This window comes from Nerophis ophidion, linkage group LG09 (genome assembly GCF_033978795.1).
Source record: "Nerophis ophidion isolate RoL-2023_Sa linkage group LG09, RoL_Noph_v1.0, whole genome shotgun sequence".
Lineage (NCBI taxonomy): Eukaryota > Metazoa > Chordata > Actinopteri > Syngnathiformes > Syngnathidae > Nerophis > Nerophis ophidion.
In genome coordinates this window covers 62,945,734-62,968,072 of record NC_084619.1, presented here as the reverse complement: position 1 = coordinate 62,968,072, position 22,339 = coordinate 62,945,734, and the positions used below count along the sequence as shown (strand labels likewise).

The window sequence follows — 22,339 nt, the reverse complement described above, 5'->3', positions numbered from 1 at the left end:
TTTTAGTGTGGTAAAAATGTAGTTTGAATTGAAGAAAAAACACGTTGATGAAAAATGATTGAAATAGACATTTTGTAAGTTTTTAGCATACAGTAGCTATTTCAATTCTCATTACTTATTTTCTATTATTGAAGAAATATAGTAAGAACTAGCGATGTTGGCAGTCTGATATTATCGGCCGATAAATGCTTTAATATGTAATATCGGAAATTATCAGTATCGGTTTCAAAAAAAACATCCGCACCGTAACACAACAAACACAACAGAACAAATACCCAGAATCCCTTGCAGCACTCTTCCGGGCCGCTACAATATACACCCCCGCTACCCCACCTCAACCTCCTCATGCTCTCCCAGGGAGAGCATGTCCCAACTTCCAAGCTGCTGTTTTGAGGCATGTTAAAAAAAAATAATGCACTTTGTGACTTCAATAATAAATATGGCAGTGTCATGTTGGCATTTTTTTCCCCATAACTTGAGTTGATTTATTTTGGAAAACCTTGTTACATTGTTTAATGCATCCAGCCGGGAATCACAACAAAATCAGGCATAATAATGTGTTCATTCCACGACTGTATATATCGGTATCGGTTGATATCGGAATCGGTGATTAAGAATTGGACAATATGGGAATATCTGAAAAAAAAAGCCATTATCGGACATCTCTAGTAAGAACCTTTCAATTGCAATATTTTTCCTACCAGTAAACATTACAATCGTTAAATTGATCAAAAATATACTTTTGCAAATGAGCTAGCTTATTTGGCACACTATTTTCACAGCCTGGGAAAGTCACATGACTGGTCACATGACTTTGACATGACTGAGCAACTTCATCAAGCACAAAACAGTTGAAAACATGTTAGCGTTCAGTAATGTGACTCATTTGATTTGTCTTTTGATTTTAAAGCTGCTATAAAAAATGTTTATTCCCTTTATTTAAGAATGCTTGGATTAAATTATGAGTGTTTGGATTCAAAGAAGAGTAAAGAGTGGACTGAAAAGAACCTTCACCAGGCTTGGACCACTTTGTCGGACACAAACTCGCCGTGAGGCTCCGTGGCGCCGGCAGGGAGCAGGGCCAAGTAGACGGGCGTCACGGCGCCCTCCTCTGGAGACTTGGGGGCTTTGGGTCCGGCCATGTCGGTGCGCACCCACCCGGGACAACACGCGTTCACCAGGATCTGAAGGACAAGGTTTCACATGGCGTCAACACAGGAAGGAGGCGGAGTTGTATTCAGGGCCCGCCCCTCATCCCACACGAGTGAGTGACAGGGGCTGAGCACGAACTGAGTCAAGAGAAGTGCTAAACGGTTTTTGTGGACTCTAACACAGTCCACACGAGCACCAACAGATTTCACGCCAGCGCTGAGAGTCCACATGTGCGCTGACAAAGTCTTAGCGAGCAACAACAAAAACAATCTGCAGACGGATTTTCATGCGCACAAATTTTGGCACTGTTTTGACGCAATAAAAAGTAACATGAGGACCTAGGATATTTTAGAACCCTCTGGGAACCTTTAAACGTGTATAAGACCCTTAAGGACATTTTAGGACCCTATAAGACCCTTTAAGGTCCCTTTTTGGATCCTTTAGAAGCCCTTAGGACCTGATATATACTTTTAAAGGGTCGTACAAGTACTTAAGACTCTATAAGGACCCTTAAAGACATTTTTGGACCCTATAAGACCATTTGAGGTCCCTTTTAGGATCCTTTAGAACCCTACAGGACCCGTTATGTACTTTTAGGACCCTTTAAAAGTCAATGAAGACCCTTGAAGTAACTTTAACAACGTTTTAGGACCTTTTAGGACCCTTTAAAGTCCCTAAAGGGACTCTTAAGAAACTTTTAACTCTTTAGGATGCTTAAAGACCATTTAGGGTCCCTTTTAGGACCCTCTAAAAGTTAGTAAGACACTTTAGGGACCCTTAAGAACCCTTTAACCTTTTAGGACCCTTTAGAACCCTCTAGGCACCCTTTAAAAGGCATTAAGACCCTTAACAACCTTTAAGGACCCATTAAAATCCTTTTATGGACCCTTAAGAACACTTTGACATTTTAGGACCCTTTAAGGTCCCTTTAAGGAACTTTAGAACTCTCTAGGACCCTTTAGGGACCTTTAGGAACCTTCAATATCTATTAAGACGCTAAAATTACTTTTTAGGACCTTTCATACCCTGCAGGACCATTTAAGGACTCTTCAAGGTCACTTTTAGGATCCTTTAGAACCTTCTAGGACCCGTTATGTACTTTTACGACCCCGTAAAAGTCTATGAAGACCCCTTAAGAAACCTTAACAACGTTTTAGGACCTTTTAGGACCCTTTAAAGTCCCTTTAGGTACCCTTAAGAAACCTTTAACGCTTTAGGACGCTTAAAGACCATTTAGGGTCCCTTTTAAGACCCTCTAGAAATCAATAATACCCTTTAGGTACACTTCAGAACCTTTTATGACCCTTTATCTTTAATCCATGAGGCCCCTTTTGAGATTCTTAAAAACCCTTTAACCTTTTAGGACCCTTTAAAACCCTCTAGAGACCCTTTAAAAGTAATTAAGACCCTTAACAACCTTTAAAGACCGTATAGGACCCTTTAAAATCATTTTAGGGACCCTTATGAACACTGACATTTTAGGACCCTTTAAAGTCCCTTTAAGGAGCTTTAGAGCTCTCTAGGACCCTTTAGGGACCTTTAGGAAACTTCAGTATCTATTAAGACGCTAAAATTACTTTTTAGGACATTTCATACCCTGCAGGACCCTTTAAGGACTCTTTAAGGTCACTTTTAGGATCCTTTAGAACCCTCTAGGGCCCGTTAAGTACTTTTAGGACCCTTTAAAAGTCTATGAAGACCCTTTAAAGGACCCTTAACAACGTTTTAGGACCTTTTAGGACCCTTTAAAGTCCCTTTAGGGACCCTTAAGGAACCTTTAACTTTTTAGGACGCTTAAAAACCATTTAGGGTACCTTAAAGGACCCTCTAAAAGTCAATAAAACCCTTTAAGGACCCTTAAGAACTTTTTATGACCCTATCGGAGCCTTTAAAGATCTTTTAGGGACCCCTTTAACTCCTGAGGTCCCTTTCGGGACCCTTAAGAACCCTTTAACAATTTAGGACCCTTTAAGACCCTTTGAGGTCCCTTTTAGGATCCTCTCTAGGACCCTTTAAGGAACCTTTAAAGATCCTTGTGAGACCCATTAACCCTTGAGGTCCCTTTAAGATCCTTTTAGGGACCCTTAAGAACACGTTGACATTTTAGGACCCTTTAAGGTCCCGTTTAGGATCTTTAGAACCCTTTAGTATCCTTTAAGACCCTAAAAGGACTTTTAAGAACCTTTCATACCCTGCAGGACCCCTTAAGGACTCTTTAGGGACCCTTTAAGGACCCCTTAGAAACCTGTGGGCCCCCTTAGGGTGGCGTGGTCCGGTTAATAGAGTGGCCGTGCCAGCAACTTAAGGGTATCAGGTTCGATCTCCTCTTCCACAATCCTAGTCACTGCCGTTGTGTCCTTGGGCAAGACACTTGACAGCCTGCTCCCAGGGCCACCCACACTGTTTAAATGGAACTTAAACATTTTGAGTCTCTAGAGAAAAGAGCTATATAAATAATTCACGTCACTTCATTTTAACAACCTTTTGGACCCTTTAGGACCTTTTAGGGGACTGGCAAGGACATGGTACAGAGGATGTGATCTCTACCTGATCATTTGGTCTCTCTTTGGACACACGCCTGGCCTGGATCTTGGACAGAGTCTGCATGAAAAGACGTAGTCAATAAGACATGTTGACGCACACATCACATATAACATTCTAATATTGGAGTCTGACCGTCACGCCGATCTTGGACACGCCGTACGCCGTCTCAGGCCAGCCGTCTTGCTTGTGCTGGTCCTTCTTGGTGCTGTCCACAAAGCGCTGCATGAGTTGCGTTAGCTCCTCCTCCGTGATGTCCTCGCTGCGGAAACGCTCCTGCAGCTGCGGGCTGCACTTATTCAGACTGCGCACGCTGACGAAGCTGGACACGTTGACCACGCGGCCTGAAAGCCACAGGAGACGTTTGGTATCATGTGGGACACCAACTTGGTACCACGCGGGACACCATGACAGAAGACACTTGGTACCATGTGGGACACCATGACAGAAGATTTCTGGTAACATGTGGGACACCATGACAGAAGACTTCTGGTACCACATGGGACACCGTAAGACTTCTGGTACCACACGGGACACCGTAAGACTTCTGGCACTACGTGGGACACCATGACAGAAGACACTTGGTACCATGTGGGACACCATGACAGAAGATTTCTGGTAACATGTGGGACACCATGACAGAAGACTTCCGGTACCATGTGGGACACCATGACAGAAGATACTTGGTACCATGTGAGACACCAAGACAGAAGACATTTGGTACTACGTGGGACACCATGACAGAAGATACTTGGTACCATGTGAGACACCATGACAGAAGATTTCTGGTAACATGTGGGACACCATGACAGAAGACTTCCGGTACCATGTGGGACACCTTTACAGAAGATACTTGGTACCATGTGAGACACCAAGACAGAAGACATTTGGTACTACGTGGGACACCATGACAGAAGATACTTGGTAACATGTGAGACACCATGACAGAAGACTTCCGGTACCATGTGGGACACCATGACAGAAGATACTTGGTACCATGTGAGACACCATGACAGAAGACATTTGGTACTACGTGGGACACCATGACAGAAGATACTTGGTACCATGTGAGACACCATGACAGAAGACATTTGGTACTATGTGGGACACCATGACAGAAGATACTTGGTACCATGTGAGACACCATGACAGAAGACTTCTGGTACCACGTGGGTCACCATAAGACTTCTGGTAACACGTGGGACACCATGACAGAAGACTTCTGGTACCATGTGGGACACCATGACAGAAGACACTTGGTACCATGTGGGACACCATGACAGAAGACTTCTGGTACCACATGGGACACCATGACAGAAGACTTCTAGTACCACGTGGGACACTATAAGACTTAGGGTACCACGTGGGACACTATGACAGAAGGCTTTTGGTACCACGTGGGACACCGTAAGACTTCTGGTACCACACGGGACACCGTAAGACTTCTGGCACCACGTGGGACACCATGACAGAAGACTTCTGGTACCACATTGGGACACCGTGACAGAAGACTTCCGGTACCACATTGGGACACCGTTACAGAAGACTTCTGGTACCACATTGGGACACCATGAGACTTCTGGTACCACGTGGGACACCGAAATACTTCTGGCACCCCTTGGGACGCCATAAAACTTCTGGTACCACATGGGACCATAAGACTTCTGGTACCACATTGGGACACCATAAGACTTCTGGTACCACATTGGGACACCATAAGACTTCTGGTACCACGTGGGATACCATAAGACTTCTGGTACCACGTGGGACACTACAAGACTTCTGGCACCATGTGGGACACCATAAGACTTCTGGTACAACATGGGACAGTGTAGGACTTCTGGTACCAAGTGTGACTTCATAAGACTTCTGGTACCACATTGAGACACCATGACAGACGATTTCCTGTACCACATTGGGACACCATAAGACTTCTGGTACCACGTGGGACTTCATAAGACTTCTGGTACCACATTGAGACACCATGACAGACGACTTCCGGTACCACATTGGGACACCATAAGACTTCTGGTACCACATGGGACACCATGACAGAAGACACTTGGTACCATGTGGGACACCATGACAGAAGATTTCTGGTAACATGTGGGACACCATGACAGAAGACTTCCGGTACTATGTGGGACACCATGACAGAAGATACTTGGTACCATGTGAGACACCATGACAGAAGACATTTGGTACTACGTGGGACACCATGACAGAAGATACTTGGTACCATGTGAGACACCATGTCAGAAGACACTTGGTACCATGTGAGACACCATGACAGAAGACTTCTGGTACCACGTGGGTCACCATAAGACTTCTGGTACCACGTGGGTCACCATAAGACTTCTGGTAACACGTGGGACACCATGACAGAAGACACTTGGTACCATGTGGGACACCATGACAGAAGACTTCTGGTACCACGTGGGACACCATGACAGAAGACTTCTGGTACCACGTGGGACACCATGACAGAAGATACTTCGTACCACGTGAGACACCATGACAGAAGACTTCTGGTACCACATGGGACACTATAAGACTTAGGGTACCACGTGGGACACTATGACAGGAGACTTCTGGTACCACATGGGACACCGTAAGACTTCTGGTACCACACGGGACACCGTAAGACTTCTGGCACCACGTGGGACACCATGACAGAAGACTTCTGGTACCACATTGGGACACCGTGACAGAAGACTTCTGGTACCACATTGGGACACCATGAGACTTCTGGTACCACGTGGGACACCGAAATACTTCTGGCACCCCTTGGGACGCCATAAAACTTCTGGTACCACATGGGACACCATAAGACTTCTGGTACCACATTGGGACACCATAAGACTTCTGGTACCACGTGGGATACCATAAGACTTCTGGTACCACGTGGGACACCATAAGACTTCTGGCACCATGTGGGACACCATAAGACTTCTGGTACAACATGGGACAGTGTAAGACATCTGGTACCAAGTGGGACTTTATAAGACTTCTGGTACCACATTGAGACACCATGACAGACAATTTCCTGTACCACATTGGGACACCATAAGACTTCTGGTACCACGTGGGACTTCATAAGACTTCTGGTACCACATTGAGACACCATGACAGACGACTTCCGGTACCACATTGGGACACCATAAGACTTCTAATACCACGTGGGACATCGTAAGACTTCTGGCCCCACTTGGGACACCATAAGACTTTGGTAACACGTGGGACACCATGACAGAAGACACTTGGTACCATGTGGTACACCATGACAGAAGACTTCTGGTACCACATGGGACACCATGACAGAAGACACTTGGTACCATGTGAGACACCATGACAGAAGACTTCTGGTACCACGTGGGTCACCATAAGACTTCTGGTAAGACGTGGGACACCATGACAGAAGACACTTGGTACCATGTGGGACACCATGACAGAAGACTTCTGGTACCACGTGGGACACCATGACAGAAGACTTCTGGTACCACGTGGGACACCATGACAGAAGATACTTGGTACCATGTGAGACACCATGACAGAAGACTTCTGGTACTATGTGGGACACCATGACAGAAGATACTTGGTACCATGTGAGACACCATGACAGAAGACTTCTGGTACCACGTGGGTCACCATAAGACTTCTGGTAAGACGTGGGACACCATGACAGAAGACACTTGGTACCATGTGGGACACCATGACCGAAGACTTCTGGTACCACGTGGGACACCATGACAGAAGACTTCTGGTACCACGTGGGACACCATGACAAAAGATACTTCGTACCACGTGAGACACCATGACAGAAGACTTCTGGTACCACGTGGGACACTATAAGACTTGGGGTACCACGTGGGACACTATGACAGAAGACTTCTGGTACCACGTGGGACACCGTAAGACTTCTGGTACCACGCGGGACACCGTAAGACTTCTGGCACCACGTGGGACACCATGACAGAAGACTTCTGGTACCACATTGGGACACCGTGACAGAAGACTTCTGGTACCACGTGGGACACTATAAGACTTGGGGTACCACGTGGAACACTATGACAGAAGACTTCTGGTACCACGTGGGACACCGTAAGACTTCTGGTACCACGCGGGACACCGTATGACTTCTGGCACCACGTGGGACACCATGACAGAAGACTTCTGGTACCACATTGGGACACCGTGACAGAAGACTTCTGGTACCACATTGGGACACCGTGACAGAAGACTTCTGGTACCACATTGGGACACCATTAGACTTCTGGTACCACGTGTGACACCGTAAGACTTCTGGCACCCCTTGGGACGCCATAAAACTTCTGGTACCACATGGGACACCATAAGACTTCTGGTACCACATTGGGACACCATAAGACTTCTGGTACCACACGGGCTACCATAAGACTTCTGGTACCACGTGGGACACCATAAGACTTCTGGCACCACGTGGGACACCATAAGACTTCTGGCACCACGTGGGACACCATAAGACTTCTGGTACAACATGGGACAGCGTAAGACTTCTGGTACCAAGTGGGACTTCATAAAACTTCTGGTACCACATTGAGACACCATGACAGACGACTTCCGGTACCACACTGGGACACCATAAGACTTCTGGTACCACGTGGGACACCGTAAGACTTCTGGCCCAACTTGGGACACCATAAGACTTCTGGTACAGTGTGGGACACCATGACAGAAGACTTCTGGTACCAGATTGGGACACCATAAAACTTCTGGTACCACGTGGGATACCATAAGACTTCTGGCACCACTTGGGACACCATAAGACTTCTGGTACCAAGTGGGACTTCGTAAGACTTCCGGTACCACATTGAGACACCATGACAGACGACTTTCGGTACCACATTGGGACACCATAAGACTTCTGGTACCACGTGGGACACCGTAAGACTTCTGGCCCCACTTGGGACACCATAAGACTTCTGGTACAGTGTGGGACACCATGACAGAAGACTTCTGGTACCACATTGGGACACCATAAGACTTCTGGTACCACATGGGATACCATAAGACTTCTGGCACCATTTGGGACACCATAAGACTTCTGGTACCAAGTGGGACTCTGTAAGACTTCTGGTACCACATTGGGACACCATGACAGACGACTTCTGGTACCACATTGGGACACTGTAAGACTTCTGGCACCTCGTGGGACACCATGACAGAAGACATTTGTTGTCATGACACCTGCGTGTATGCACCTCCGGCCTTGACGAGAGGCAGGAAGTGGGTCAGCACGTCCAGAGTGGCGAAGTAGTTAGTCTTCAGCGTGACCTCGGCCTGGATGGCAAATGGAGTCGTGTCAGCACCTGATGGACAATAGAAAGTCAAATAAGTCTCAAACGGAATACTTCAATAAGTTTTCTTAGTTCTTGAGTGTGTGAATCTGGACAATGTTGTCCTACACACTTAAAAGACTCAGTATAAATACAAAGTACACAAGTGTACACTTAAAACACTAAGTGTAAGTACACCAAATAATTACCATGCTAACATGCCGCTACTTTCAACATGTGTCAGTTGGCCAAAAACCGAATGACTTTTGTTGTTTTAATTCTGACAAAAACATGACGCCGGGTTTATAGAATGTGTTTCAAAAGACAAGCATGTACCTTTAAAAGCGATGCCGGCGTTGTTGACCAGCACGTCCACGCCGCCATACTTGTCCTTGAAGAAGGCGGCTGCCGCGTTGATGCTACTGTGGTCGTTGATGTCCAGTTGCTGGAAGTGGACCTTCAGGCCCTCAGAGGACAAGGACGACACCGCGTCCTGACCCCGCCCCCTGCCAACACAGCAAACAGAACGGATGTATTTCGGGAGATCACGGGACCGGCCTGGGTGGGTGTGAAAGGTCTACCTGCTGAATATGATTTAAACCATTGGGGAGCTGTCCCTGAAAACCCCACCCAGCATGTGATGGTCAACAGTGTCAAAAGCTGCGCTGAGATCCAGCAGAAGTAGTATCGTACATTTACCAGCATCAGTGGAGCAAAGGCAGGGGGACAATGTCTTTTAAAGCTCACGGAATAGCGATCATGGGCGGGTAAACCCCCTGATCACTAATCAGAAGTAACCAGAATGTAAACGAAAAAAAAAAAAAAAAGACTAATAAACGTAGGAGAATAACCACAAGCAAAACAGACCATCACAGTACCCCCGCCTTAAGGGACAGATTCCAGATGTCAAAGGAGGGTGGTGTTGCTGAAGGGTCGCCAGGCAAAGTGTCCCCAGGGACAACTCAGGTGCCAAATCCTCAGTGGCTGCTGAGGTACACGCCCAAGACGCGGTTTACAATATAACTAAAACAACTCTTACTTACCAAGCCGTCCTATGTGTGATGTTTGTACAGAGTGTTTTCATGCATACTGTATTTCCTTGAATTGCCGCCGAGGCGCAAATTAATTTAAAACCTCTTCTCACTCCTGCGCTTACCAAAGGAAAGCTGTAAAAGTAAGCATGCGCTAATTATTTTAAAACATCTTCTCACTACGGCACTTACCAAAGGCTTGCAGTAAAGATTTGAGTGTGATGTAAGCTTGGACCTTAAATCCTGCTGAATAGCTCTTAATCTTCTTCACTTTATGCGATTTCAAAACACCGGTATTGAAATCAGCATCCTCCATTTTGAAAATGACGACAGGGGAAGTGTCACTCGTGACGTCACAAGTTTGACCCGGCCGTAATACTAAGCAGGCGCTAATTATTTTACGAAGCGAGTTGACCCGGCAGTAATTCAAGGCAGGCGCATAATATATGCCCTGCGGCAATTCAAGGAAATACGGTATTTGTACGTGCTGTCGGAATGTAATCAAGCCATTAGCATTAGCGTACATGCTAACATGTTTACGAGTGTCTGTGTAAGTTTTATTATTTTTTTGACCGAAACGTCAACGTGGATATATTGAGTCTGTTTAGCCGATTGGAGAGCTCGCTTACGCAGCTAGTGGGTCCATGACGATGACTTCTGTTTTGTTTGATCAGCCGTTTTAATGTAGCATAGAGGACATTTTTATGATGTTTGAGGTGTTTTTCAAACGTATTAGTATGTAAATAATACATCCATTCAAACAATATATTACTTAAATTTGATTTCATGTAAAAAAAAACATTTTTTAGGGGGTGGCGGCTTTTATTTTGCTGTGGTGGTGTGCCATGATTATCACATGTAAGGGAGACCTTGTTGTGAGCAGGATGTGTAATGGACTAGAACGGGGGTCGGCAACCCGCGGCTCTTTAGCGCCGCCCTAGTGGCTCTCTGGAGCTTTTTCAAAAATGTATGAAAAATGGAAAAAGATGAGGGGAAAAAATATATTTTTTGTTTTAATATAGTTTCTGTCGGAGGACAAACATGACACAAACCTCCCTAATAGTTATAAAGCACACTGTTTTTATTAAACATGCTTCACTGATTCGAGTATTTGGCGAGCGCCGTTTTGTCCTACTAATTTTGGCGGTCCTTGAACGCACCGTAGTTTGTTTACATGTACAACTTTCTCCGACTTTCTAGGACGTGTTTTAAGCCACTGCTTTTTCTGTCTCATTTTGTCCGCCAAACCTTTAACCTTTAGCATGGGAATACGTCGGCGGCTACATCCAGCGGCCTGTGAAGCAGGGGAGTCTAGTAGCAGCGGGGGCCGTCTACGGAGCAGACGCCAGCGGTGTCATCGGAAACGCGGATGCCGAGCGGGGCTTAAAACAAAGCAGAAGGCTAATCCCCACAGAACACCACTTCCCTCCATCCTGAAGACGGATTTAGATGAAAGATGCGAGACTACTGGTCTGGGTAAGGAGTCTGTTAAATTAGAACAAGTTTTTTCTGCTTTGAGTGTTTCAGAGTTGGACATGTGTTTTACCGAGGTGGCAAACTATGATGTGTGCAGTTTATCAAAGCAACAAACAAACAATCGAAAAATCCCCGTTACTGAGGTGGCTAACTATGATGCGTGCAGTTTATCAAAGCAACAAACTAACAATTGGAAAATCCCCGTTACTGAGGAGGCTAACCATGATGCGTGCAGTTTATCAAAGCAACAATCAAACAATCGGAACATTCCCGTCGTATCAATTCCTAGATATGGTCGTAATTATACTGAATGCACTGGGCATAATAAACACAACATTATTAATATTGCTACTACGGATAATTTGATCAAAAATTCCCTAAAACAGCCCACTACCTATAATATAGGTTTTTTAAACATAAGATCATTGTCTCCCAAAACGTTGTTAGTTAATGATATCATCAGAGACAACAATCTTAACGTCATCGGTCTCAGTGAAACCTGGCTTAAACCAAACTACTTTTTTGCGCTAAATGAGGCATGTCCTCCTAACTTTACACATGCGCATATTGCCCGTCCGCTTAAAAGGGGTGGGGGGGTCGCACTAATATACAACGAAAACTTTAACCTTAGTCCTAACATAAATAATAAATATAAATCGTTTGAGGTGCTTACTATGAGGTCTGTCACACCGCTCCCTCTACACCTGGCTGTTATCTACCGCCCCCCAGGGCCCTATTCGGACTTTATCAATGAATTCTCAGAGTTCGTTGCTGATCTAGTGACACACGCCGATAATATAATCATAATGGGGGACTTTAATATCCATATGAATACCCCATCGGACCCACCGTGCGTAGCGCTCCAGACTATAATTGATAGCTGTGGTCTCACACAAATAATAAATGAACCCACGCATCGCAACGGTAATACGATAGACCTAGTGCTTGTCAGGGGTATCACCGCTTCCAAAGTTACGATACTCCCGTATACTAAAGTATTGTCCGATCATTACCTTATAAAATTCAAGGTTCAGACGCATGTTCGTCAAACTAATAATATTAATAACTGCTATAGCAGCCGCAACATTAATACGGCCACAACGACAACTCTTGCTGACCTACTGCCCTCGGTAATGGCACCATTCCCAAAATATGTGGGCTCTATTGATAACCTCACTAACAACTTTAACGACGCCCTGCGCGAAACCATTGATAACATAGCACCGCTAAAGTTAAAAAAGGCTCCAAAAAAGCGCACCCCGTGGTTTATAGAAGAAACTAGAGCTCAGAAATTATTATGCAGAAAGCTGGAACGCAAATGGCGCACGACTAAACTTGAGGTGCACCATCAAGCATGGAGTGATGGTTTAATAACTTATAAACGCATGCTTACCTTAGCTAAAGCTAATTATTACTCAAATCTCATCCACCGTAATAAAAACGATCCTAAATTTTTGTTTAGTACGGTAGCATCGCTAACCCAACAAGGGACTCCTTCCAGTAGCTCCACCCACTCAGCTGATGACTTTATGCAATTCTTTAGTAAGAAAATTGAAGTCATTAGAAAGGAGATTAAAGACAATGCGTCCCAGCTACAACGGGGTTCTATTAACACTGACACGATTGTATATACGGCGGATACTGCCCTCCAAAATAGTTTCTCTCGTTTTGAGGAAATAACATTAGAGGAATTGTTACAACGTGTAAATGGAATAAAACAAACAACATGTTTACTTGACCCTCTTCCTGGGAAACTGATCAAGGAGCTCTTTGTATTATTAGGTCCATCAGTGCTAAATATTATAAACTTATCACTTTCCTCGGGCACTGTTCCCCTAGCATTCAAAAAAGCGGTTATTCATCCTCTTCTTAAAAGACCTAACCTCGATCCTGACCTCATGGTAAACTACCGACCGGTGTCTCACCTTCCCTTTATTTCAAAAATCCTCGAAAAAATTGTTGCGGAGCAGTTAAATGAACACTTAGCGTCTAACAATCTGTGAAACCTTTCAATCCGGTTTCAGGGCAAATCACTCGACGGAGACAGCCCTCACAAAAATGACTAATGATCTATTGCTAACGATGGATTCTGATGCGTCATCTATGTTGCTGCTCCTCGATCTTAGCGCTGCTTTCGATACTGTCGATCATAATATTTTATTAGAACGTATCAAAACACGAATTGGTATGTCAGACTTAGCCCTGTCTTGGTTTAACTCTTATCTTACTGATAGGATGCAGTGTGTCTCCCATAACAATGTGACCTCGGACTACGTTAAGGTAACGTGTGGAGTTCCCCAGGGTTCGGTCCTTGGCCCTGCACTCTTCAGCATCTACATGCTGCCGCTAGGTGACATCATACGCAAATACGGTGTTAGCTTTCACTGTTATGCTGATGACACCCAACTCTACATGCCCCTAAAGCTGACCAACATGCCGGATTGTAGTCAGCTGGAGGCGTGTCTTAATGAAATTAAACAATGGATGTCCGCTAACTTTTTGCAACTCAACGCCAAAAAAACGGAAATGCTGATTATCGGTCCTGCTAGACACCGAACTCTATTTAATAATACAACTCTAACATTTGACAACCAAACAATTAAACAAGGCGACACGGTAAAGAATCTGGGTATTATCTTCGACCCAACTCTCTCCTTTGAGGCACACATTAAAAGCGTTACTAAAACGGCCTTCTTTCATCTCCGCAATATCGCTAAAATTTGCTCCATTCTGTCCACTAAAGACGCTGAGATCATTATCCATGCGTTTGTTACGTCTCGCCTCGACTACTGTAACGTATTATTTTCGGGTCTCCCCATGTCTAGCATTAAAAGATTACAGTTGGTACAAAATGCGGCTGCTAGACTTTTGACAAGAACAAGAAAGTTTGATCACATTACGCCTGTACTGGCTCACCTGCACTGGCTTCCTGTGCACTTAAGATGTGACTTTAAGGTTTTACTACTTACGTATAAAATACTACACGGTCTAGCTCCATCCTATCTTGCCGATTGTATTGTACCATATGTCCCGGCAAGAAATCTGCGTTCAAAGGACTCCGGCTTATTAGTGATCCCCAAAGCCCAAAAAAAGTCTGCGGGCTGTAGAGCTTTTTCATTTCGGGCTCCAGTACTCTGGAATGCCCTCCCGGTAACAGTTCGACATGCCACCTCAGTAGAAGCATTTAAGTCTCACCTTAAAACTCATTTGTATACTCTAGCCTTTAAATAGACTCCCTTTTTAGACCAGTTGATCTGCCGTTTCTCTTCTTTTTCTTCTATGTCCCACTCTCCTTTGTGGAGGGAGTCCGGTCCGATCCGGTGGCCATGTACTGCTCGCCTGTGTATCGGCTGGGGACATCTCTGCGCTGCTGATCAGCCTCCGCTTGGGATGGTTTCCTACTGGCTCCGCTGTGAACGGGACTCTCGCTGCTGTGTTGGATCCGCTTTGGACTGGACTCTCGCGACTGTGTTGGATCCATTATGGATTGATCTTTCACAGTATCATTTTCTCATATGTTCTCATAGTCATCAGTATCATCAGTATCACAGTATCATGTTCTCATAGTCATCATTGTCACCGACGTCCCACTGGGTCATTATTGTCACCGATGTCCCACTGGGTGTGAGTTTTCCTTGCCCTTATGTGGGCCTACCGAGGATGTCGTAGTGGTTTGTGCAGCCCTTTGAGACACTAGTGATTTAGGGCTATATAAGTAAACATTGATTGATTGATTGATTGAACGTTGTGCATGAATGCACAAAGGTGAGTTTTGTTGACATTATTGACTTGTGTGGAGTGCTAATCAGACATATTTGGTCCCTGCATGACTGCAAGCTAATCGATGCTAACATGCTATTTAGGCTAGCTGTACATATTGCATCATTATGCCTCATTTGTAGCCATATTTGAGCTCATTTAGTTTCCTTTAAGTACTCTTAATTCAATTTATATCTCTTGACACTATCTGTATGTAATATGGCTTTTACTTTTATATCTGTTTTTGTATTTTTGGTCCAACATGGCTCTTTCAACCTTTTAGGTTGCCGACCCCTGGACTAGAAGAGATCATGATTGTAGGATGAAGATCTGCTCAATATTGTAAGGAAAAATGTGAGGACTGTTGAAAATTTGGCATTTGTCGGGCAAGGGAAGGTAGGGAAAAGATGGAGGGTAGTATGACAAAACATAAAAACATTAAAAAAATAACGACTGCGGTCTTATCAGAAGACGTGGGTGGAACCGGTGGTCGTGCACCAGCAATGTGGTTTATGGTGCGGAAAATCAGCCTCGGAGTTGTTTGATTGGACGTGATAAGATTTGCAAAATAAGAGTCTGTGGCACCTTAACCATGGAAGTGGATTCAACTAACACTTGCATGAAAACCGTGGTCAAGAAGCACACAGCCGTCCCGACATTTGCGACGTGCGTGTGTGTGTGTGTGTGTGTGTGTGTGTGTGTGTGTGTGTGTGTGTGTGTGTGTGTGTGTGTGTCTTACGTGTCTCTGGCCGTGAGGTAAACATCGCCCTGGAACTGCTTGCAGAGCGCCTGGACGATGGCCTTGCCAATTCCCTTGTTCCCGCCAGTTACCACGGCAACCCTGGTGGACATTGCTCTGCCGCCCACCCCGAAACCCCAGAGAGAAGTTAACAAAATCAAACAAAACATTCAAAAGCAATCATTCAAACGCCTTATTTGTCTTCCCAACTTTATTTTCTTAGAAAAGTTTGAATGTTTTGCACACTCCTATATACCCCCTCCATTTTTTGTACATATTGTTTTTCTAATCACCTGACATGTATACTGTGTATATGTAGGGCTAGGCGATATATCGATATACTCGATATATCGCGGGTTTCTCTCTGTGCGATATAGAAAATGACTACATCGTGATATTCGAGTATACGTTCTCACGCAGAGATGTTGCGACATGATATCATTAGCCATGATGCTAGCGGAGTGGTGCGAGTGGTAATACGAGAGAAGGAAGGTGCAAATCTCGTGGCAAATGAAGGAAGAATTAATTCCTAAGAAAAACGGCAGGGGGTTCATCGTCTGGCGGGGGTTTGGCTTCAAGCGGGAAGATGTCGAACAGACAACCGTAATATGTCAAGCACGCGGCAAAAGCGTTGCTACAAAAAGTAGCAGCACGGCTAATTTGTAGAATCATTTGAAAAGTCACCCGCTGGAGCAGGGTTCACCAACGCGGTCGCCCTTAAGGACCAGATGAGTTGCCCGCTGGCCTGTTCTGAAAATAGCTCAAATAGCAGCACTTACCAGTGAGCTGCCTCTATTTTCTAAATTGTATTTATTTACTAGCAAGCTGGTCTCGCTTTGCTCGACATTTTTGGTTCTAAGAGAGACAAAACTCAAATAGAATTTGAAAATCCAAGAAAATATTTTAAAGACTTGGTCTTCACTTGTTTAAATGAATTAATTTATTTTTTTACTTTGCTTCTTGTAACTTTCGGAAAGACAATTTTAGAGAAAAAAATACAACCTTAAAAATTATTTTAGGATTTTTAAACACATATACCTTTTTACCTTTTAAATTCGTTCCTCCTCTTTCCTGAAAATTTAAAATTTAAAGCCCACCAGGCTGCACCAAACTTTTGGTGCCTTGTTGACACAGAAAAGTACAGTGGAGTATGCGCAGCAGCTATGAAGGTTGCAAGACTGTTTGGTTCAACTTATCTTTGTGAATGAGCCTTTTCTGACATGAACTTCATCAAGAACAAACACAGAACACACCTCACTGATGCACATCTGCAAGACTCACTCAAGAGTTGCAGTGTCAAGTTACACAGCAGAGTACAACACACTAGTTAACAGCATGCAATGCCAGGCTTCCCACTAACTGACAAAGAAACAGGTTTGGTGTCCAGTTCAAAGTGTGACATGATTTATTTAAAAATTTGAGAGTTGACTTTTGTATTTTACATGAGTTATTATTTGTACAAACATGGTGCAAAGTAATTCATGATTTGTTAAAAAATATTAGTGGCTAGCTAGTTAAAATGGGATATTGCGATTTCACAAAACTGTCTTAGAAGTGATCATTTGAAAATGTTCAATTTGAAAAATGTGCACTTAAGAGAAAATATAAATATAAAGTGTTGCATATTGATATTTATCTGTTTTTATATATATTTATTGTGAGAAATCATTAAGATGATCAGTGTTTCCACAAAGATAAATATAATTAATTATTAATAATAACAGAGTTAAAGGTAAATTCAGCAAATTGGCTATTTCTGGCAATTGATTTAAGTGTGTATCAAACTGGTAGCCCTTCGCATTAATCAGTACCCAAGAAGTAGCTCTTGGTTTCAAAAAGGTTTGTGACCCCTGCGCTAGAGAATGAAGGGTGCTTGAAACTCCGCATGTCAACATCTCCATTCAGTGAACAAAATGCCGAAGCAATCATTTCCACATCAACACCGTATGAAAAAAATAGTCAACAACATAAGGAGATAACGTCCACAGGAACCTACCACATAGCGAAGGACATACACTATTTGATTTCCTATTATGCAGCTCATTTTAATTGATTTTTTTTTTTTAATCTTGTGTGACATCATGAACAAAAGTTCACTTTATTTGTTTTAAACTATTGTGGTGGCGTTCTGTACAAAAAGTGCACTTGAATTTAGTGTTGATTTGATATGTCATCTTAGTGACATCATGCACAAAAGTGTACTAACACCTTGTTTTAAAATGTCTCTGACAATCTTGCACGTTCTGTTTTGGAAATGACTTCAATGTTTGTGGCACTGCTTAATAATGTTTAATAAAAACACTTTCGTTAAATTTACTTAGTTGTGGTTTCCCTCTCTGCATGAAAGTTTAAAATGAGCATATATTAGTGCAGAATGTTTTAATGTAGACACATAGAATTGATTGGCAACACTAAATTGGCCCTAGTGTGTGAATGTGAGTGTGAATGTTGTCTATCTGTGTTGGCCCTGCGATGAGGTGGTGACTTGTCCAGGGTGTACCCTGCCTTCCGCCCGATTGTAGCTGAGATAGGCGCCAGCGCCCCCCGCAACCCCGAAAGGGAATAAGCGGTAGAAAATGGATGGATGGATGGACATAAAATGTTCATACTGCTGTGATTATATGCATCAAGTGTTGATTCAAGGCTAAGGCAAAAATATGGAGATATTAATAAAAAGCCATATCGCCAAACCCAGGGGTCGGCAACCCAAAATGTTGAAAGAGCCATATTGGACCGAAAATACAAAAACAAATCTGTCTGGAGCTGCAAAAAATTAAAAGCCATATTACATACAGATAATGTGTCATGAGATATATAAATTGAATTAAGAGGACTTAAAGGAAACTAAATGAGCTCAAATATAGCTACAAACGAGGCATATTAATGCAATGTGTACATTTATCTAGCCTAAATAGCATGTTGGATATGATTAGCTTACAGTCATGCAGTGACCAAATATATCTGATTAGTACTCCACATAAGTCAATAACATCAACAAAACTCACCTTTGAGCATTCATGCACAGCGTTATAAGTTTGGTGGACAAAATGAGACGGAAAAAGAAGTGGCATAAATCACGTCTTAGAAAGTTGGAGAAAGTTATACATGTAACCAAACTAGGGTGAGTTCAAGGACCGCCAAAATTAGTAGGACAAAACGGCGCTCGCCAAATACTCAAATCAGTGAAGCATGTTTAATATAAACAGTGTGCTTTATAGCAATTAGGGAGGTTTGTGTCATGTTTGTCCTCCTAGAGAAATCAAATTAAAACAAAAAAATATGTTTTTTCCCCCTCATCATTTCCATATATTTTTGAAAAAGCTCCAGAGAGCCACTAGGGCAGCGCTAAAGAGGTTGCCGACCTCTGGCCTAGCCCTATGTATATGTACATAATTTATCAATTTTTTTTACATACATGTTACAGGTTACATAAATAAATATATATATATATATATTATATTATTATTATTATTGTTGAGTGTATCAAATGTGCTGAATATTTTAATGGACCACAATGGAAACAAGCCTTTTTGGGCCATCAATTTGCATTTTTTAAGCATTACATGAATTTGATTCTTTAAGATGTCAATAAACTTCTCAAACAATCAATCAATATATGCTAAGATTTGTTTAGCTCCTGGTTTATGGCAAAAATGTTGTTTAAACAAATATTGTTCATGTAAACAACAGGTTTATTTGCTGAGTCATGCGGACTGCAGAAATATTCTGACAAACATATGTAATTAATTAATATTATATTAATATAATAATCAATATCATATTAATAATAAAAAACACTAATGTATTTTGATACATATGTAAAACATTTAGTGTTTTTGCTCACCGTGTGACATAAAAAGTCAAATTAATCAAGTTATTTTCTTAATTATTCATACATGCACAAAGAATGAACTTTGACCCTAAAAACTTTAGCTAAAACAAACATTCATTTCAGACACTTTGAAAAATCCGAGGTTTTGTAATCCTTCCTTTACGTGACTTTTACGTAATACCATTACTTTTTCAACGGGCGTTTTAAAAACATTTCAAGTTATAATACGCTTATCGGGTGAAAAGTGGTCAATAAAATGAAGTTTCTTACCGCAAGTTGGAGTTTTTGTCGAAGGCGAAAATTTGCTGAACGGCAAAGGAAGACCGCGGAAAAAGCTTGGTGCCACTGCGCAGCCTCAGCGCGCATAGCCGGAAAAACATCCCGATTTGTAGTTATTTATTTTGAATAATAATATTTCTCAGTTGTTTGTAAATGTTGCAATTTATAACTAAAGGTTTATAAAATTTAATAAAAATAATAAAAAAATAATAAATAAAAAATACAAAAACAACACGGTCAACACGGGGCTTCTTAACGGTAGAAAAAAATCAACTAATGATTTTTTTTAACCGCATTTGTGCTTTTTATTCTTTTTGCGCGAGTTTTCCAAAAAGAATGTCGTTCTTTTTCTTGTGGTTTGTTTGTCACCTGAGCCAACGTGGTTACAGCAACCCGAATGCTTGTCAACTTGTCGCTCTCTACTGGACAAACCTTGGTACTGCAGCTCCAGCTCATGTTTTGGTTTAAAAGTACTTCGGGAACTTTTTGAAACTTCCATCCATCCTTCCTTCCATTTTCTACCCCTTATTCCCTTTTTAGGGGTTGCGGGGGGCGCTGGCGCCTATCTCAGCTACAATCGGGCGGAAGGCGGGGTACACCCTGGACAAGTCGCCACCTCATCGCAGGGCCTTTTTGAAACTTTTCAGGTGGAATTCTTTCCCATTCTTGCTTGATGTACAGCTTAAGTTGTTCATCAGTCTGGGGGTCTCCATTTTTAGGCTTCATATTGCGCCACACGTTTTCAATGGGAGACAGGTCTGGACTACAGGCAGGACAGTCTAGTACCCACACTCTTTTACTATGAAGCCCCGCTGTTGTAACATGTGGCTTGGCATTGTCTTGCTGAAATAAGCAGGGGTGTCCATGATAACTTTGCTTGGATGGCAACATATGTTGCTCCAAAACCTGTATGTACTTTTCAGCATTAATGGTGCCTTTACCGATGTGTAAGTTACCCATGCCTTGGCCACTAATACACCCCCATACCATCACAGATGCTGGCTTTTGAACTTTGCGCCTATAACAGTCCTGATGGTTTTTCCTCTTTGGTCCGGAGGACACGGCGTCCACAGTTTCCAAAAACAATTTGAAATGTGGACTCGTCAGACCACGGAACACTTTTCCACTTTGCGAAGCGGGCGGCGTTTCTGGGTGTTGTTGATAAATGGCTGTGGCTTTCCATAGTAGAGTTTTAACTTGCATTAACAGATGTAGCGACAAACTCGAGTTACTGACAGTGGTTTCCTGAGCCCATGTGGTGATATCCTTTATACACTGATGTCGAATTTTGATGCAGTACCGTCTGAGGAATCGAACGTCACGGCCTTGCCGCTTACGTGCATTGATTTTTCCAGATTCTCTGAACCTTTTGATGATTTTACAGACCGCAGACGGTGAAATCCCTAAATTCCTTGCAATAGCTGGTTGAGAAATGTTGTTCTTAAACTGCTCGACAATTTGCTCAGGCATTTGTTGACAAAGTGGTGACCCTCGCTCTGTCCTTGTTCGTGAATGACTGAGCACTGCTTTTATACCCAATCATGGCACCCACCTGTTCCCAATTAGCCCTTTCAACTGCGGGATGTTCCAGATAAGCTTTTGACGAGCATTCCTCAACTTTCTCAGTCTTTTTTGCCACTTGTGCCAGTTTTTTTTAAACATGTTGCAGGCATCCAATTCCAAATGAGCTAATATTTGCAAAAAATAACAAAGTTTACCAGTTTGAGTGTTAAATGTCTTGTCTTTGCAGTCCATTCAATCAAATATAGGTTGAAGAGGATTCGCAAATTATTGTATTCTGTTTTCAACTTCACTGGTTTTGTAAAAATGTTGCCTTGTTTTACCAAAATATGAAGTATTTGAACACTTTAGGGGGGGGAATCTATGTGTTGCCAACCAGTGGAGGGAAATACATGGCCTGGGAACGCCTCAGGATACCCCAGGAAGAGCTGGACGAAGTGGCTGTGGAGAGGTAAATCTGGGCTTCCCTGCTTAGGCTGCTGCACCCGTGACACGACCTCGGATAAGCGGAAGAAGATGGATGGATGGATGGAGTTTTCCTCCAAATAGCTGCAAAGCACATAAAAAGATGAAATACATAATAATTTAGACAAAGGTTTTCAAAGACAAGATTGGTTGTTGTCACGGGGGAGGCAAAAAAAAATAAAATATACAATTAAAATATAAAAAGGTCAAAAGAGATGTTACTGTCATG

At 43.0% G+C, this 22,339-nt stretch overlaps 1 protein-coding gene across 2 annotated transcripts; it reads right to left on the bottom strand.

Moving 5' to 3' along the window:
- Nucleotides 1-448: 448 nt before the first annotated feature.
- cbr1 (carbonyl reductase 1) lies at nucleotides 449-20,228 on the bottom strand. Of its 2 annotated transcripts, XM_061911549.1 has the most exons (7): nucleotides 20,116-20,222; nucleotides 16,014-16,130; nucleotides 9,345-9,514; nucleotides 8,934-9,041; nucleotides 3,829-4,037; nucleotides 3,700-3,753; nucleotides 449-1,184 (listed from the first exon to the last, which is right to left on the bottom strand). In XM_061911549.1, the coding sequence occupies exons 2-7, from the start codon at nucleotides 16,124-16,126 to the stop codon at nucleotides 1,011-1,013; spliced, it is 828 nt and encodes a 275-aa protein (XP_061767533.1). In that variant the 5' UTR covers nucleotides 16,127-16,130; nucleotides 20,116-20,222; the 3' UTR covers nucleotides 449-1,010. The 2 variants fall into 2 exon arrangements, with proteins under 2 accessions (XP_061767533.1, XP_061767534.1); XM_061911550.1 differs by lacking the exon at nucleotides 16,014-16,130 and having other exon boundaries at nucleotides 20,116-20,228.
- Nucleotides 20,229-22,339: the final 2,111 nt, after the last annotated feature.

What these genes read in the sequence shown, in the direction of transcription:
- cbr1 (XM_061911549.1), bottom strand. Translation starts at nt 16,126, where the DNA reads ATGTCCACCAGGGTTGCCGTGGTAACTGGCGGGAACAAGGGAATTGGC. An exon ending in TGTCCAAGATCGGCGTGACG is followed by an intron (nt 3,754 to 3,828) that starts GTCAGACTCCAA and finishes CTTTTCATGCAG; the next exon opens with ACTCTGTCCAAGATCCAGGC. An exon ending in AAGAGAGACCAAATGATCAG is followed by an intron (nt 1,185 to 3,699) that starts GTAGAGATCACA and finishes CTTGTCCTTCAG; the next exon opens with ATCCTGGTGAACGCGTGTTG.